General features: G+C 45.1%; 1 protein-coding gene across 5 annotated transcripts in view; it reads left to right on the top strand.

Annotated features, from left to right (window-relative positions):
- Positions 1–10,346, top strand: part of LOC140493698 (ras association domain-containing protein 8-like) — a 77,974-nt gene extending 67,628 nt beyond the window's left edge. For all 5 annotated transcript variants that reach the window (XM_072592444.1, XM_072592443.1, XM_072592442.1 and 2 more), the window contains 4 exons: positions 1,647–2,551; positions 6,154–6,310; positions 7,721–7,828; positions 10,104–10,346. In XM_072592444.1, coding sequence (XP_072448545.1) covers positions 1,647–2,551; positions 6,154–6,310; positions 7,721–7,828; positions 10,104–10,132 — 1,199 coding nt within the window. In that variant the 3' untranslated portion in view covers positions 10,133–10,346. The remainder of the gene's footprint in view (positions 1–1,646; positions 2,552–6,153; positions 6,311–7,720; positions 7,829–10,103) is intronic.
- The last annotated feature ends 7,592 nt before the right edge of the window (positions 10,347–17,938 follow it).

The following is a 17,938-nucleotide window of genomic DNA, read 5'->3' as shown; positions in this document are numbered from 1 at the left end:
TTTAGAATGACTTGGAGGTGCCAATGTTGGAGTGGGGTGGACAAAGTTAAAAATCCCACAACACCAGGCTATAGTCCAACAGGTTTATTTGGTGTTGTGTGATTTTTAATCTCTTTAGAATGCAGGTTTTGGTTCATTAATATGTAAATCCCAGAACTACTTTTTATGTCACTTCCTCAAGATAAATTAAGGTTTTATAACAAAAAGTGACATCTCAGCTCAGACAATCTGCAGCAATCAATACTTGTAATATGTTGTAAATTCTATTTTGGAAATCGAACCAGTCTGAGCCAAGACTGGGATACGCACGGACTTTAACCTCACACCTTTACTGTATTGTCCGAGCTGAGATGTCACCTTTTGCTATAAAAGTTCGTTATCTTGAGACAGTGACTTAAAAGAAGTTCTGGAATTTACATATTAATGAACCAAAAACCTGCATTCTACAAGATGAAAGATTTAACAATCCATGTTTGTTCAATATATCACTGCATGACACGGTAACCTTTTGCTATAAATTCTGTGTCTTACGATCTTATACTCCGCAACCACCTGATGAAGGAGCAACGCTCCGAAAGCTAGTGCTTCCAAATAAACCTGTTGGACAAAAACCCAGGTGTTGTGTGATTTTCTAACCCTGGCTGAGGGTAGGACAGCTCTCCCCATGTGTACCCACTGCCATTACCCCCTATAAAAGGGGTGACAGGCTGAGGGCAGGTTGGGGAGGCCAGGGCCACGCCCCTCTACTGGATTGAATGAACCCCCTGCCCTTTCTTCAAACCTACTAACAGGAGGCCTGCAAAATCCTGCCCACTGACTTGTTCGTGTATGCTAAGAGTTAAAAGCAGGAAACGCTGGAAATACTCAACAGATTTTTGGAAACAATGTTTCAGGTGGATGACCTTCCTTCCGAACGAGGAAATGTTCAAGGTGTAGCGGGTGAAGTTAGAGGGTGGGATAAAAGAAGAAAAGGGAAGGTCTGTAATATGGTGGAGGGCAACAGGATCAAATCCCACGGGATCAGTGCCTCTCAAGAAGATGCTGATGAGAGTTACCAGCAAGGCATGAGTGACTTCAGCTACTGGGCTACATTGAGGAATGTGGGATTGTTTTCCTTTTAAAGCAAGGGGAGGTTTAACAAAGGAGTGCATGATTATGACCAGTTTGATTAAAGTAGACAAAGACTAACTTCCTGTTAGCTGATGACACCAGGATGGATTTGGACGTATTTAAGCTTTTAGCTGAGAGATGCAGCGTGGATGGGAGGAAACATGTTTTTATGCAGCAAGTGCTAATGACTCTCACTTGCAGCCCAGGATGGGATGCTGAGGTTACCAGTGATTTCACAAAGGTGGTGGATTAGCATTTGAAGAAAATAAACTTGCAGGGCAGTGGGGATAGAGCAGACTGACTGGATTACTTGACAGGGAGCAGAGGGTAAGTAACAACGGACTCTCTGTACAATTCTGAGTCAAGTCCTTGGTTACCTCACTCTCTGCCAGAAAGGGAAGAATGCAACTTCTCCAGTCTTTCTACATCTTTATTTCCTGGAGATATTGGGCTCATTCCTACAGGAATGCTTCCTGTTTTAACCCCCACCTTCCACCGATTTGCATTCTGACATTTGCCCTTTGCTCCCGTTGCAGGTCAGACTGGCCGCTATGTATTGATTCAGAAACTGCGCGACAGTGAGCGCCAATTGTTGGCCAACGAGAGCCCTCTCCAACTGTTGGCCAAATGCGGGCAGTACGCCAACGACGTCTGCTTCCTGTTACGCCGCACCGGCTCCACTCAGTCCGACAGACCCACCTCGGGCAACGGTGCTCAGACTCCGGAACCTTCTCTCAGCAGGACTGCCCCCATCCCTGCTAAAGTGACTAATCCCGAGCTCCCGAAGCGGCATGTGCCGAAGAAATCCTTGACATTTACAGGGGGAGCGTTGGGCGGCCCTGATCTCGCTGTGCGGAACAAATGGCGGGGCAAGAAGCCGAACGAGGCAGAGGCCCGCGACAATGTCTCCAATGCTCCGAAGAGCAAGGAAGATCTCTTCAAACTGATTCTGATTCAGCAGGAGCAGCTCAGCTCTGTGTCTGCCCAGCAGGAGTCCTTCGACAGCCAGATTAAATCCTGGGAGCAGCCTGGCATTCCTGACTTTGAGAAGCAGCTGGTGCAGCTGGAGCAAGTGATCAGGTGGAATGAGAAGGAACTGGAGGAAGAGCAGTTCTGGGAAAGGGAGCTGCAGCTGGAGAAGGAGCGGGAGGGGGAGCTGCAGAGGCACTTGAACAAACTGAAGCAGAGCCTCCGTGACAATATGCAGAGGCTGCACGAGATTAGCAGCAGAACTGAACTCTTGGACAGAGAGATCCTGCAGGAGGAGGCAGACCGGGCAAGGAGCCTGGCAACGGCTCACAGAGAAACTCACACTAACGCCAGGGAGGCCATCGACCGAGTGAGGGCCGAGATTGATGCGAAAACACAGCAGAACCAGCAAATACAGACGTCCCTCATCGAAGTAGGGAGAACATTAGAGGAAGCGGACAGAAGATTGCAGGTGAGATTAGGCCCTTGGGAAGGAATCGGAGAGAATCATACACTGCATAAGGAGGCCATTTGGTCCATGGTATCTGTGCTAACTCTTTGAAAGAAAGACACCATTACTCACACTTAGCCCTGTTCTTGTCTCACAATCCTGGAAAAGACACCCTTTCAAATATTTATCTAATTTCCTTTCTTGAAAATTATGATTAATGTGCTCGCATACAGTTTTGAGCAGTAAATTCCAAATGGAAACAATATACTTCATTTTAAAAAAAGATTTTGTCATATTTCCTCCTGATACTTTTAGTAAATACCTTCAATCTGTGTCCACTGGTTACTGAGGCCCTTGCCACTGGAAACACTGTTTACTCAATCAAAACCGCTTCTGATTTTGATCAACTGTCCATTGGATCTCCCTCTTCTCCTTCAAGGAGAACAGTCTCAGCTTGTCCAATCTCTCCCCTTTCCCTGAAGTCCCTCATTCCTGGTGCCATTCTGATCAATGTTGTGTCCACTGTCTCCAAGAACTTTCCTAAAGTGTGGTGCCCCAACTTGAATGCAGTGCTCCAGCTGAGGCCTAACCAGAGGTTAATGGAGGTTTAACTCTTGATCTGTAATATCCCTCGGTGTGAACTTGGAGCAGGCAAATGGATTGAGCTTTAGCTGAGCCATGAATGGTGGGAACAGGAAGGAATCCTTCAGCTCCTTGAGCCTGCTCTATTCTTCAGTTGGATCATGCCTGATCTGTATTTAATTCCATTTTTCTTGGCTGTTCAGCTCTTCATGGCCATACCTTCCAAAATCTCTTCATCACAGGGGTGACATTTTCAATTGACCCCTGATCTCAAACAGCATTTGGAGGGAGTGTATCCTGATATCCCCACTGAATGATCAGGCTTCAGTTTGAAATTTTGGACCCCTCCCCACCAGCACTAACACCACAAGAAACTGTTTCTCTCCATCTGCTCTATCAATTCCTTTATTCATATTAAACAGTTTAATGATAGTACCCCTAAATCGTTTAGAGATGGAATCGAAGCTATGCCCTGGGTTATGAAGTAACACAGGACAGTGACGTTGAGACCACAAACAAATCAGTAATGATCTTACAGACTGCTGGAGCAGGCTTGAAGAGTCAAATGTCTAGATTAGAGTGGTGCTGGAAAAGCACAGCAGGTCAGGCAGCATCCGAGGAGCAGGAAAATCGATGTTTCGAGGAAATGCCCTTCATACCTGATGAAGGGCTTTTGCCTGAAACGTCGATTTTCCTGCTCCTCAGATGCTGCCTGACCTTCAAAGTTTGGGAGAAGATTTGTAGCTCGGGTGCTCGTTGTTGTGGTTCTGTTCGCCGAGCTGGGAATTTGTGTTGCAGACGTTTCGTCCCCTGTCTAGGTGACATCCTCAGTGCTTGGGAGGCTCCTGTGAAGCGCTTCTGTGATCTTTCCTCCGGCATTTATAGTGATTTGTCTCTGCCGCTTCCGGTTGTCAGTTCCAGCTGTCTGTTGCAGTGGTCGGTATATTGGGTCCAGGTCGATGTGCTTATTGATTTGAATCTGTGGATGAGTGCTATGCCTCTAGGAATTCCCTGGCTGTTCTCTGTTTGGCTTGGATTCTGCAACGTCTGCAACACAAATTCCCAGCTCGGCGAATAGAACCACAACAGCTGCCTGACCTGCTGTGCTTTTCCAGCACCACTCTAATCTAGACTCTGATCTCCAGCATCTGCAGTCCTCACTTTCGCCTTGAAGAGCGGAATGGCCTTCTCTGATCCTAGATCCTTGCTCCAATGTTACTATGACCCATGATCTGACTGAATGCACATACAAATTTGAGGGACTGAATGGCCTCCTGTAACTCGTCACCACCCTGCACCTTTTTAATATTGGTACCAATCAATCCACTTCACCATCCAGGACAGGAACGAGCAGACTTCTTTTTCCCTCAGAAAAACAGAGGTATTGTGGTCACTGACCACCTTGCCAAGCTGAGTGACAGCAGGGGAAAGCCAGCACATGTCTCCTCACAGATTTCTAGTTCACTTGGTTTTGAGCACAACTTGATGGATAACTGTTTGACTTCCAAGTCAGACAATCTTCAGTTCTGAAGACTGGACGGAGACTATAATCCAATCTAACCTCTCTGTCCAGTGCAGTGCAGGGGGAGTGTGATCCTGTCGGACGGTCTGTACTGATGGAGTGCCACACTGGCATTGCGCTGATGCGAGGCTCCATTAACTAATATGACCTTTTTTTTGTGCCGATTTAATGTTACCTGGGAGTGCTCCTGTGAAGTGTTTGTGGGAGATGTGACAACCAATTTGTGCACAACATTTTTCTAGCTGCAAAGGCAACAATTTGATTAGCAACTAATTGATCCTTATTGTCTGTGAAGAGGTTAAGGCTGTGCTGATGTTTTAATAAACTGTGTTAGAATAATTTGAGACATTTTGTTGGTACAATCACAGCTGCTGCTCCATTTCCCTCAATCTGAAATAGCTCTGGTGCCACCATGTGGCAAACACAACCCATTGCTCAGCTTAGTCAGAATCTTTACAGATTCTCAGTGTTTATTGCCCTGAGCTAATTCATTCTAGAGTCACAGGGATTTTAGTTAATTGTGGGATTATTATTGGGATAAATAAAAAATCTATATTTAATAATGGAGGTGACTGAATATCATAGAAATTTCTAGCTGATCTGTGAGGGAGAGAGAGTGTCGCTTAGATTTGTAAAGGGAGTTGGCCATGCCTGATGAAACTGGTATAACGTTTTGAAGTGGCGATGATCGTCATGCATACTGGAAGGTTCATGCATGTTACTTCTGTGGACTTTGAGGTATTTGATGAAGCCCTCCGATAAGCTGACGCCACCTTGAGAATGTAATTCTGGGATTTACATATTAAACCACCGTATACCATTCTAAAAGATGAAAGACTTAATCTAAATTTGTTTAAGAACTATAACCTGGTGTTGTGTGATTTGTAACTAAAGTTGTTTAACATATCATTACAACTCCATGACACTGTAACTCTTCTGCTATGAATTCTGTTTCATATGGTCATGTTCCACAACCACCTGATGAAGGCGTGGCGCTCCAAAATTAGCACTTCCAAATAAACCTGTTGGACTATAACCTGGTGTTGTATGACTTTTTAATTTTGTCCTTCAATGAGAGAGAGTTAAAGTAAATACTTCCTGGATTTGAGGCATTTTAATGTTGGGATGGAAAACTGGCACTACAGCATTCCCTTAGTTCTGACCTTCTCACTCTTTAGGCCCCCTTCAGTACTTCTGATACTGCAGCACACCTCTGGTGTAATTCCTCCGACAGTGCGGTGCTTCCTCAGCGCTGACCCTCCGACAGTGCGGTGCTTCCTCAGCGCTGACCCTCCGACAGTGCGGCGCTCCCTCAGCGCTGACCCTCTAATAGAATGTGAATTCAGGATATTATGAGTTTACTGTACCTCTTCCTTATGGAGATAAATAGGGAGGTAGAAATGAGTACAATGGGTTCAGCTCCAATGCATCTTGCCTCTGAGCAATCTTACCCCAGTGACTATTTGCATTACTTCTGTGTTTTTCTTCCTGAGTTCTGAATGAATCTTTTTTTTTAAAGGCAAAAACGCAAGAGCTGGAGGAGTTAAATAAAGAGCTGAGACAGTGTAACCTACAACAATTTATTCAGCAGACTGGGGGAACACAGACCAGAACTGAAGACGAGTCGACAACAGATGAACCAAGCCAGCAACAGTTGCCCACTCACTGGAACGGAGGTGAGGAAATGATCTTCTCATCACCACAGAGAATACCCATAGCATGGTCAAACATCCGAAAGTGTGTGTTCCCTTAATTAGGAGGGAGGGGGAAAAGACACCAGATAGGAGCTTGGAGTTCCTTGTGAAAGAACAAGACTGCTTTCAAGATCCTTGAGGAAGTGGTTAGGCTATGGAGAGGGTGAAGGGGAGATTGACTAGAATGGTACCAGTGATGAAGATCTTCAGTCATTTGGAGAAACTGAGTCGCCCTTGTTAAAGTAGAGTAGGTAGTGATCAGATTTAAGAAAACTGTTCACAATCATGAGTGGATTTGACACCAGAGATCAAAAATTGAAGGTGATTGACTGTCTGAGCAGAGGAGGATCTGAGGATTGATTGGTTTGTTTGAAGGACTGTGGTGTTCTGATCTGAAGTGCACTGCCTGAACGGACAGTGGAAACCGCTTCAGTGGTATCTTTCAAAAGGGAATTAACTGAATGCTTGAAGGGGAAAGAAGAGGGCTTAATGGGACTAAGTGGATAGTTTATCAAAGGACTAGTATAGGTATGATGAGCTAAATGGCCTCTTTCTGTGCTGTGTCATTCTGTCATTAGATTTTAAAATTTCCCTACTCCAGCTCGAAAGTGCCCCTATTCAGAAGCCAATTTGTAAGTTACCTTTGTTTTTTTTTTGGTACCTCTACAGCCTGCTGTAAGGTAACCTTTCAGTGCTTCCTTTTAGAGATGTATAGGCACAGTGTCCAGTCTTTCCCAATAAATCTGAACCTGAGCATCAGACTGAGGGGTAAAAATAGCTGGAAAGGCTCTGCAGGTCTGGCAGTACCTTTGGAGAGAAATCAGTTAATGTTTCAGGTCAAGTGACCCTGGAAGGTGCTGCCAGACCTGCTGAGCTTTTCCAACATTCGCTATTCTTATTCCTGATTTACAGCAACTGCAGTTCTTTTCGGTTTTTATTTTAGTATCAGATTGGGGGCTTGCACTGAATTGGTAGGAGGTGCAACAATGTAAAGGGACCTCTGAGGGTTGACAGTCACTTGCAGCTAAAAGATGAACCATTGATGGTGATGCTGGGCCACAGGAATGAGATGGCATTTACAGCATCATGTGGTTGTCAGAAGAGTGGACAGGATTGGTGTCACGGTGACGCTGACCCCGGTGTGTCACGGTGACGCTGACCCCGGTGTGTCACGGTGACGCTGACCCCGGTGTGTCACGGTGACGCTGACCCCGGTGTGTCACGGTGACGCTGACCCCGGTGTGTCACGGTGACGCTAACTCGCTAACCCTGGTGTGTGATAGTGATGTTAACTCGCTGACCCCAGTGACGCTGACCCCAGTGTGTGACAGTGACGCTAACCCGCTGACTCCAGTCAAAGACCGCTGACACATTTTATCTCTTCTTTTACAGACATTCACATTTCAGAATCTGATCTCCCGCCACGACAGACAGCGAAACATTTCTTGGGGAATCCACGAAATCTTCAGAACCCTCTTGTGTCAAGCTTAAACCCAGAAGGTGTGTTCGTTTGAACTGAATGCATGCCTTGTGCTAACAGTAGCCTTTGGCAAGTGACCCCTTAACACACAGCAACTGAAGCTATGCGGTGGCTAATACTTGAACTTGCAGTCTGCCAGTTTTGGGGTGAATGTATACAACACACCCTTATATGTATAACATATATATTCTCCTGCTCATGGTGCAGTATCTGCATGAGCCTCTGTCTCTTGTGTTCTCCTTTTATTTGATGCCGTGCATCAACTTTTAATTAGCTGAGAATGATATGAATGTGTTATACTGTCCACCAATCCTTTAGGGTCGGTCAGCTCAGTTGGCTGGACAGCTGGTTTGCAATGCAGAGTGATGTAGGTTCAATTCCATGAGGTCAGCCTTTCCCTTTGCCTGAGATCTGGTGATCCTCAGCTTAAACCTCCCACTAGTCATCTCTCTCTAACGAGGGAGTAGCCTATGACCTGGTCGGACTGTGTTGCGTTGACTTGCTTCCAATCCCTACAGTAGTTTCTCATCTATTCCTTCCTAACACCTTGTTAGAAAATATCTTTCTCTCCTGCTTTGATTGGATGTTATTTTATACAAAATTCTATAATTGTACAGCAGCCTGTACTTAGCCTGATTAGTCTGTGCCAGTTGATAGTCCAGAGGATCATCCTCCCTCTGTTACTCATATCTGCTTATCAGGCCATTCTTCCATTCCTGTTTTCCTTGTGTCCCTGTTTGTAGCTACCTCTTAAACATACACGATGTTATTCACCTCCTAGTCCACCTTCTCACCATAGTTTGAATAAAGAAGTGTCTCAAGAACTCCCTAATGGATTTATTATTGGTTATCTTGCATGAATTAATTCCTTTTTTTACTTTTTGCTTGTGTTTACTCCCTTGCCCATCAACTGACTCTTTGGTTTCTGGCCCATAGGGGGCACCACATAACCTATTGTCCTCTCATCTGTTAAAGCCTGAGAACAGCACATTGCTCTCTGCTACAGGGATTTCCACTCGAAGGCAGCTATGTACGCTCTCCTAACCCTCCCTCTCTCTCGAGAATTCAGGTGAAATGAGTGTTTGTCTGTGGGATATTGGATGACAACTGACGTTATCACCTCTTTCTCACATAGCAGTCAGGAGCCCAAGTGAATTATCATGTCTGTAGTTCAGACCACTCTGTTCTCATGTTTTGGAGATGCCGGTGTTGGACTAGGGTGAACAAAGTTTAAAAACCACACAACACCAAGTTATAGTCCAACAGGCTTAATTGGAAGCACTAGCTTTCAGAGCACTGTTCCTTCATACAATCACCTGATGAAGTATCAGCACTCCGAAAGTTAGTGCTTCCAATTAAGCCTGTTGGACTATAACCTGGTGTTGTGGGTTTTTTTTAAACTCTGCTCTCCTGTTCAATGTCATACTGAATGCAGCATTTCCCTGTCCCTGACCCCACTTTCCCATTCACCTTCCCATTCTCAGCATCTGGTGGAGGTAAATTAATGGTCTTTTTTTTTTAAAACTCAAAAGACTTCTGTCTCAGAAGCTGATTGAAGCCTGTGTTACAGAGCTCTGGTTTTGTTGTGTCACTGGAGGCTGTTGAGTGATGGGCCTATATTTTGCATGGTTCAGTCCCAGTGTGAGTCTCACCTCCCAAACCAACTCATTGTCCAGGCCCCACCTCCATCACTTCTCTCTCTCTCTCTCTCTCTCTCTCTCTCTCTCTCTCTCTCTCTCTCTCTCACACAATCTTTCTTTTTATCTCTATTCTATTCTGCTCTGCTGTTATCTCTCACTTTCTCTTTATCTTTCTTCAATGCATTCTCTTAGTCCCTTCTCATCTGCAATCTCTCCATCTGTCTTGCCTTGCTTACCTTTATGTCTCTGTCCTTCCATCTCTTTCTCTTGCGCTCTCTCGCTTGCTCTCTCTCGCTCTCTCTCTCTCCCCCCTCTGTCTGTGTCTCTCTCTCTCTCTCTCTCTCTCTCTCTCTCTCTCTCTCTCTCTCTCTCTCTCTCTCTCTCTCTCTCTCTCTCTCTCTCTCTCTCTCTCTCTCTCTCTCTCTCTCTCTCTCTCACACACACACACTCTGTGCATGCCAGTGTTGGGAAAGTGGCAATTAAGTTTTTTTTACAATAGCTGAGATATCTGAAAGGAAAACCTTTCAGCCATGATTTCATTTCAGAGTAGGTTGCAAATATGGAACGTATTTATTTTCAAATAACCACATGAAATACTTTTTTAAATTTAAATTTCATGCCCCATTAACTTATTCACATAATTTTTTTGTTTCAGAATATCATCATTGGATAGTAGGTAGCTGACAAAAGAGCAGGCGCCTGTATGAAGCTGTAAACTGAATTCAGGGTGATATTGTTATAAAGTCATCTCTGCCCAATCTGGCCTGTACATTGAGAAATACAATCTATATTAGGTTGGCTGTTAACGGTCACATATTACGTAAAGGAAACTGTACTTCTGAAATGTTTTAAAATTATTTTAAGTGTATATTCAAAATAAAGCAGAACTGGAAAGCAATATCTTTGTTTTATGTGTACTTTTGTGAAGATGCTCTACAATTGAAGTGGAAGAGACACAAAATGGGACTGTTTGCAGAACGAAAATGAAAACTTGCATTTCTTCGGCCTCTCTTTGACACCACCAGACACTCCAAAGTGCTTTATAGCCAGCGAAGTACTCAGTACTGCCTGTCTGATAATGCAACACTCTCTCTTTCAGTACCAATCCAGAGACCATTCTGTGTTTGCTCAGTGCCTCCCATAGAGCTACCAGAATGCAGCAAAAGCCTTTCCAGTTCACTCTCTCTTTTTAAGGAAGGAAATCTGCCATTTTTACCAATTCTGGTCTGTATGTGACTGTAGAGTTACAAGTGTCATTTAACTGCCCTCTAAATGGCTGAGCAACCTTCCCAGTGTAGGGCAATGAGAAATGGAAACAAATGGTGTCCTCATTCCTGTCCACTTAAGCACCACCTTTTCTGTGCGGGGATCCATGGGTGAAGTTCGGCTCATTTGTGGGAAGCTACCTGGGCTTGTGGAGCCTGCCTCCCATTCTGAAAAACCCTGAAGATTTCCAGGTATAACAGCAGTCAGCCTGAGGCAGCCTTCCGGTTCAGTGTCCACAGCATTAAGGGCAGTCAGTGGAAGTCGATGAGCACAGAGATGAAAGATGAGTGAGTTAGGATGGCAGAGTTTCAGATGACATCAAGTTTACAGAGAAAAGCATGAGGGAGGTTAGCATGGTCTACTTTGAAATGATCATGTCTTCACATAACAAGGGCAAGACTGAGGGTTTCAGCAGCTAATCAGCTGAAACTGGGCAGAGTGATCAAAGCATGAAATGGTTACAACCCAAAAAGAGGCCATTGAAACTGTTAAGTCTGTGCTAGATCTCAGTATAAGCAACTCCGCTTGTCCCACTCTGTGCCTTGGCACTGTGGCCTGGCGATAGTACGATAGAGGTGGATTCAAGTGTGACTTGAAACTATCAGACAGATCATTCCGGATCTGAACCACAACCTGCCTGAAAATGTTTTTCTTCATGTTACCTTTAATTCTTTTACTGTATAGCTTAAATTAGCGTTCTTTTGTTCTTGACACTTGCGCTAATAGGAACAGTTTCTGTTTATCTATTCTGTTCAGACCCCTCATGAAGATTTTGAACACTCTATCAAATCTCCCCTACCTTGTCTATAAGGAAGTTTCTCCAATCTGTCCACATAACTGAAGTCTCTCATTCTTGGAACTATTCTCCTCAATCTTCAGCCTCTTAAATGCCTACTCCACCCTTCCTAAATTGTGGATCGCAATGTTTTGGTTTAGGCTGAGTCAGTGTTTTGTAATGATCATAGAATCCTGACAGTGTGGAAACAGGCCATTTGGCCCAACAAGTCCACATTGACCCTCTGAAGAGTAACTCACTCAGACATATTCCCCTATCCCATTACTCTACATTTGCCCCTGACAAATGCACCTCACCTACATACCCTTGAACACTATGGACAATTTGGCATGGTCAATTCACTTAACCTACACATCTTTGGATTGTGGGGGTAAACTGATGCAGGCAGGAGAATGTGAAAACTTCACAGTCGCCTGAGGCTAGAATTGAACCTGGGTCCTTGGCACTGTGAGGCAGCAGTACTAACTACTGAGCCACCCTAGTTACTGTATTGGTTCATAGGAACTTTGTTTTTCTTTTTTTAACTCAATGCCTCTGTTTAGTTCATAGAATACTTTTCAGATTTGTTTTATCCTAGAAACAAGCAGAGGACAGGCTTCTTCTCAACTGGTAATGTGTGATGTAACAGGATTGATTCATGATCTCAGTAACACCACCCCTAGGTGGCAATGACAACAAAATAATCGAATTTAAGATCTAGCCTGAAGCAGAGAAGAGTGAGTCTAAGGCTAGCATTTTAAATTGCCCTTAGAAAATCTTAGTCCAGCATGTCTGCAGGCTCCTCTTTATCACAACATGTTACTCCTTCCGAAAACATCCAAAAACCCACCAACACACTAAAACAGCAGCTAATGAACTTGAAAGACCCTATACAGACACCAAGCAAAACTAATGTCATTTACAAAATACCGTGCAAGAACTGTAACAAACACTACATTGGACAAACAGGCAGAAAACTACCTACCAGGATACATGAATACCAACTAGCTGCAAAATGAAATGACCCACTCTCACTAGTATCCTTACATTTGGATGAGGAAGGGTGTCACTTCGACTGGGACAACACGTCCATCCTAGGACAAGTCAAACAGAGACACGCATGAGAATTCCTAGAAGCATAGAGTTCCGGTTGGAATGCTATCAACAAACATATCGAGTTAGACCTCATCTACCAACCCCTGAGAAAAAGAACAGGAAATGACATCACCACAGGAAATGACAACACCAACCCAAAGAAACCCAAACATATAAATAGAAAGTTGGAATTGTGTACATTGCTTCACCTGAGGCCCACTGAAGATGTTACCTACTGGGATGACAAAACGTCTGGAAATGAGCCTTCCAGCTCAGCGAGCAAACCTACATCCAGAACCTTAACCTGAGCTCCAAATCTTCTCAAAACTTGCTAACATCCAATAAATTGGTCAAACATGATTTCACTTTCACAGTCATGCCAAATTTTCCCAGTCACCTCACTTTTTTATAAGTGCCTAGCTATAACCTCCTCAATCATGGACATCAGGCTAACTGATATTTCATTTCTTGTTTTCTGCCTTCCCCCTCCCTCCTGGAATTGCTTTTTCCATAGTCTGAGATGGAAGTGGGTGATACAGCTGCTGTTGGTGGTGTGGATGGAGGAAAAGTGGTGAGGTATTTGATTTGATTTGTTATCGTCACGTACCTAGGTACAGGGCAGAGTTTTGTTTACTGTGCCATACAGCCGGATCATACAAAGTGTATTAGATTGAGGAATGCAATGTTGTGGCTGCAGAGAAGGTTCACTGAAAGACATCAATATTAGGTTTAGAATTTGAGAGGTCCATTCAGAAATCTAATAACAGTGGGGAAGAAGCTGTTCTTGAATCTATTTGTATGTGTATACAACCTTTTATATCTCCTGCCAGACGGCAGAGTGTATAACTGGGTGGGAGAGGTGTTTGATTATGTTGATTGTTTTCCCGAGGCAACAGGAAGTATAGATGGAGTCAATGGATGGAAGGCCGGTTTGTGTGATAGACTGGGCTGTTCTCATGACTCTCTGTAGTTTCTTTCGGTCTTAGGAAGAGCAGTTGCCACACCACGCTGTAATGCATCCAGATAAGATGCTTTCTCTGGTGCATCTATGAAAATTGGTAAGAGTCCTTGTGGACTTGCCGAATTACCTTAGCTTCCTGAGGAAGTAGAGACGTTGTGCTTTCTTGACCACTGCTTCAATGTGGGTAGACCAGGACAGATTGTCGGTGTTAATCACTCCCAGGAACCTAATGCTCTCAACCACTTCCTCCTCAGCACCATTGATGCAGATGGGTGTTCCCTGCACTTCACTTCCTGAAGTCAATGGCCAGCTCCTTCCTTTTGTTGATGTTGATGAAGAGTTTGTTGTCTGTCCTGAGTGAGTGAGCAGACAGCACAAAGTCCGTGCAGGATTAGTGCTCAGGTGGGGTGGTGTTGGGGTGAGTGTGAGCCTTGGTGGGAGGTGGATGCACTCCCAGAGATAGTATGGGTATGAGGTGGCAGAGAGAAGATGGTGGCACCTACCCTGGTGAAGCAGAGAGGGTCATGCACTTTCTTCATGCACGATGTGGAGATTGCACTCATCTGGCTGGTGATGCCAGAGCAAGCTGGCAGAAGTTATGCCCTCCTCTGCCGATCTGGGGAGAGGATAGCTCTTCTTTGCATTTCCCCATGAATGAGAATGCCCAGGTCCTGATCAGTGAATCATGGTGCCAATTGTCCTTTTTCTGCCATTTCTGGTGAAATGTTCGGGTCAACTCCTCTCTCTGGAAGATCAACAAGTTTCAGGCAGACCAACAGAATCTTTCACTGAATTGATCGTCCTCCAGGTACAGTCGATGTTTATCTTAGTGTGCATCCCGGGGAATACCCCATAGAGAACAGAATCCTGTGTCACAGAGCTGCCCAGGATGATTCTCAACAAAAACCATTGCATCTTTTTCCAGACTTCCTTTGCATAGGCACATTCTAGAAGGAGATGTGTGACAGTCTCAAATCTTCCACAGCCACTTTGAGAGCAGTGTGCAGTGGCGCAGACCAACTGGGTGTATATGAAGGATCTCACAGGTAGTGTCCTTCTCGTCACCAGCCAAGTGATGTCTTGGTGCTTGTTGGAAAGTGCTGGCAATGAGGCATTCTGCCAAATGACTTTGACAGTCTGCTCAGGGAACCATGTGACAGGACCAACCCTCTCCTCTATCTGCAGGGTCTCAAGGATACTGCTGACCATTGCTTGATGGACCTGTGGTCAAAAGTGTCTCCCTTTGCAAATTTCTCCACGAAAGACAGGTGATATGGAACGGTCCAACTACTTGGAGCGTTCCACAGCAGTGAGGCCAGTCCCATCCTTCACAAAACCGGGGACAAGTAGAACCTCAGTTCATAGTGACACTTGGTGTTTGCGTATCAAAGGTCTTCACAGAACTTGATGCAGCCACACACAAAGGTGGCCATCAGGATGAGGGTGGTGTTGGGTGTTGGGTACATTCTTCCTCCCCCGCTTATCCAGGTATCCCTTTGGATCCATTCCATCTTAGACCTCCAGATGAAGTGGAAGATGACTTAGGTGGCTGCAATGGCACAGGTTCTGGAAATTGGCCAGACCTGCACCACATAGAACAGAGACGGTACCTCACACCTGATGACCAGGTTTATACCCGCAATGGAAAGGGGGTGGTGCTCCCAAAAAGCTCAGTTTCTGCCTCACATTGGCATTACACTCTTCCCAGCCCCTCTCAACCACATTCCCAGCACCTTCAGGTCCTGAGGCTAAAGGGCATAGGCTGCATATGACATTGCACAGAAATTGCACCATCTCAGTACTTCGTGTGCTAAAGCTGTGTGTGCCTGCTCTTGTGCCTGCAGTCACCTTCTAGTCATGTCAACTAGCAAGTTATCATCCTAATACTGCAGGGACAAGACAGTACACAGTCCAAGAACAAAGAACAATCTGATCCAAAGACAGACTTTGAATTAGGTGTGTCGAATTAGCATAGCACCCAGCTAACACTTGATTTCATCAGAAGATCCCCCCCACCACCACCCCCCACCCCCACCCCCACCCAGTGTCCCCACCAAGTGTGTCAGGAAATATGAGATTCATTAACCAGGAATTACTTGAAAGGTTAGTTCGATGTGAACACCTAAATGTTTGAGGCCTAGATGATTTCGGATCTGTGTGACAGGGTGAAACCTGATTCTGAGTGAGTCAGTCTGACTTCCGAGAGCCTGCTGCAGCTCATGCTGCTGTTGGGAACTGGCATTGGGAATGGTTTGGTTTCAAAGTGCAGGATTCCAACCAATCATTGCCTGAAGGTGTGGACCTTGGCATCAGTAGTTCATTTCTGAACCTTGTTGAACAGTCTGTGGACCTTGAGACAGCTCCGTATCTTTATCTTTCATAGTCAGGGAAACGAATGTCATTCTGTGAGTCCAATAAAACAGGTACACTGCAAATCAGACAAACATGAACATGTTTTAACCTGCGTTATGAGCATTTATTGTATCAGTGCAGCTAGCTTTACCTATTAATTGGACTTACTCTGGATTGTCTCCCGGCAGGAATGTCCAGGCACTAGGAAATGTGGGATCAGATTGCCTGGTCAACTCACCAGGTAGAAGTACTGTGGTATTCCTTACCTAAACAATTTGGCAGTACCCTCATGATCCTCATTGCTCCATGCCTCTGGACCCCTAATTCAATGACAATGATGTTAGATCAGCATTTCAAGGAATTTTACCCAGCAATCAAAGAGTGGCCAATATTTGATCTAGTCAGGACAGTGCATGATGTGTTTAAAACTGGAGCTAAGTAGTTCCAATCCTATCAAGGCAAATATAGTTGGGGAGTAAATATTAAGACACACCACAGCCCAAGGACAAATAAAAATAAGGTACAAGACTTTCAGATGGACATTGAACTAACAAACATTTTTTTAACTTCAAACCTTGCAAAATTTCCTTGAGCAATGTAAAACAAGTTAAACTTATTGCTGATCACCTAGGGAAGTGAACATAAATGGATAAAAACTTCAAGAGCAGCTTTAATGCTTTTATTAAATTTGCTTTTAAGGTGTGTTCTTGGATGAGGCTTGATGTCAAGCGTTCAGGATAACCAATATTGTGGCAAAGAATTAGGTAGAATGTGTGGTACTGGCAAAGGCCATTTGACCCCTCAAATTGATGTGGAACTGCTGGTGTTCAACTGGGGTGGACAAATTCAGAAGTCACATGATACCAAGTTACAGTCCAACAGGTCTATTTAAAGTCACAAGTTTTTGGAATACTGCTCCTTCATCAAGTTTGAATAAACCTGTTGGATTATAACCTGGCGTCATGTGACTTCTGACTTTGTGCACAAATTGATGTTTGTGTTTGTGTTCACAGCCCTCTTCATCACATGTCATTAACATCGTTGGGAATTTCATAGTGAGAGGCAAATATGTGAATGCAGAAATTTACACTGGGACGTGATTTGGAGATGTGAGATGCTCCAGGAATGTTCCAAGGCTACATTTGGTATTAGTGCAAAACCTTTAGCCTGGCAGTGCTTATTATTCCAGCAGAGTGATGTGAAATTCCATCCTATACTTATCTCTGCTGCATGGATTTCAACTAACCTTTGGATAGTCTCAGGAATTCTACTTGAATAACGGCTCTGGGTCATTTACCTCCATCCATGTAGGCAGTTGGGGCCAGCATCTCAAGACGTGCAGCACACCCTCAGTACTGATCACTCTCTGACTGTGCAGCACTCCCTCAGTACTGACCCTCTGTCAGTGCAGCACTCCCTCAGTACTGACCCTCTGCTAGTGCAGCACTCCCTCAGTACTGACCCTCTGCTAGTGCAGCACTCCCTCAATACTGACCCTTTGACAGTGCAGCGCTCCCTCAGTACTGACCCTCTGTCAGTGCAGCACACCCTCAGTACTGATCACTCTCTGACAGTGCAGCGCTCCCTCAGTACTGACCCTTTGACAGTGCAGCACTCCCTCAGTACTGACCCTCTGACAGTGCGGCGCTCCCTCAGTACTGACCCTCTGTCAGTGCAGCACTCCCTCAGTACTGACTCTCTGACAGTGCAGCACTCCCTCAGTACTGACCCTCTGCCAGTGCAGCGCTCCCTCAGTACTGACCCTCTGACAGTGCGGCGCTCCCTCAGTACTGACCCTCTGACAGTGCAGCACTCCCTCAGTACTGACTCTCTGACAGTGCAGCACTCCCTCAGTACTGACCCTCTGACAGTGCAGCGCTCCCTCAGTACTGACCCTCTGACAGTGCAGCGCTCCCTCAGTATTGACCCTTTCACAGTGCAGCGCTCACTCAGTACTGACCCTCTGACAGTGCAGCACTCCCTCAGTACTAACCCTCTGACAGTGTGGCGCTCCCTCAGTACTGACCCTCTGACAGTGCAG

The sequence above is a fragment of the Chiloscyllium punctatum genome, chromosome 22 (genome assembly GCF_047496795.1).
Source record: "Chiloscyllium punctatum isolate Juve2018m chromosome 22, sChiPun1.3, whole genome shotgun sequence".
Lineage (NCBI taxonomy): Eukaryota > Metazoa > Chordata > Chondrichthyes > Orectolobiformes > Hemiscylliidae > Chiloscyllium > Chiloscyllium punctatum.
This window is presented reverse-complemented; position numbering and strand designations above follow the sequence as displayed.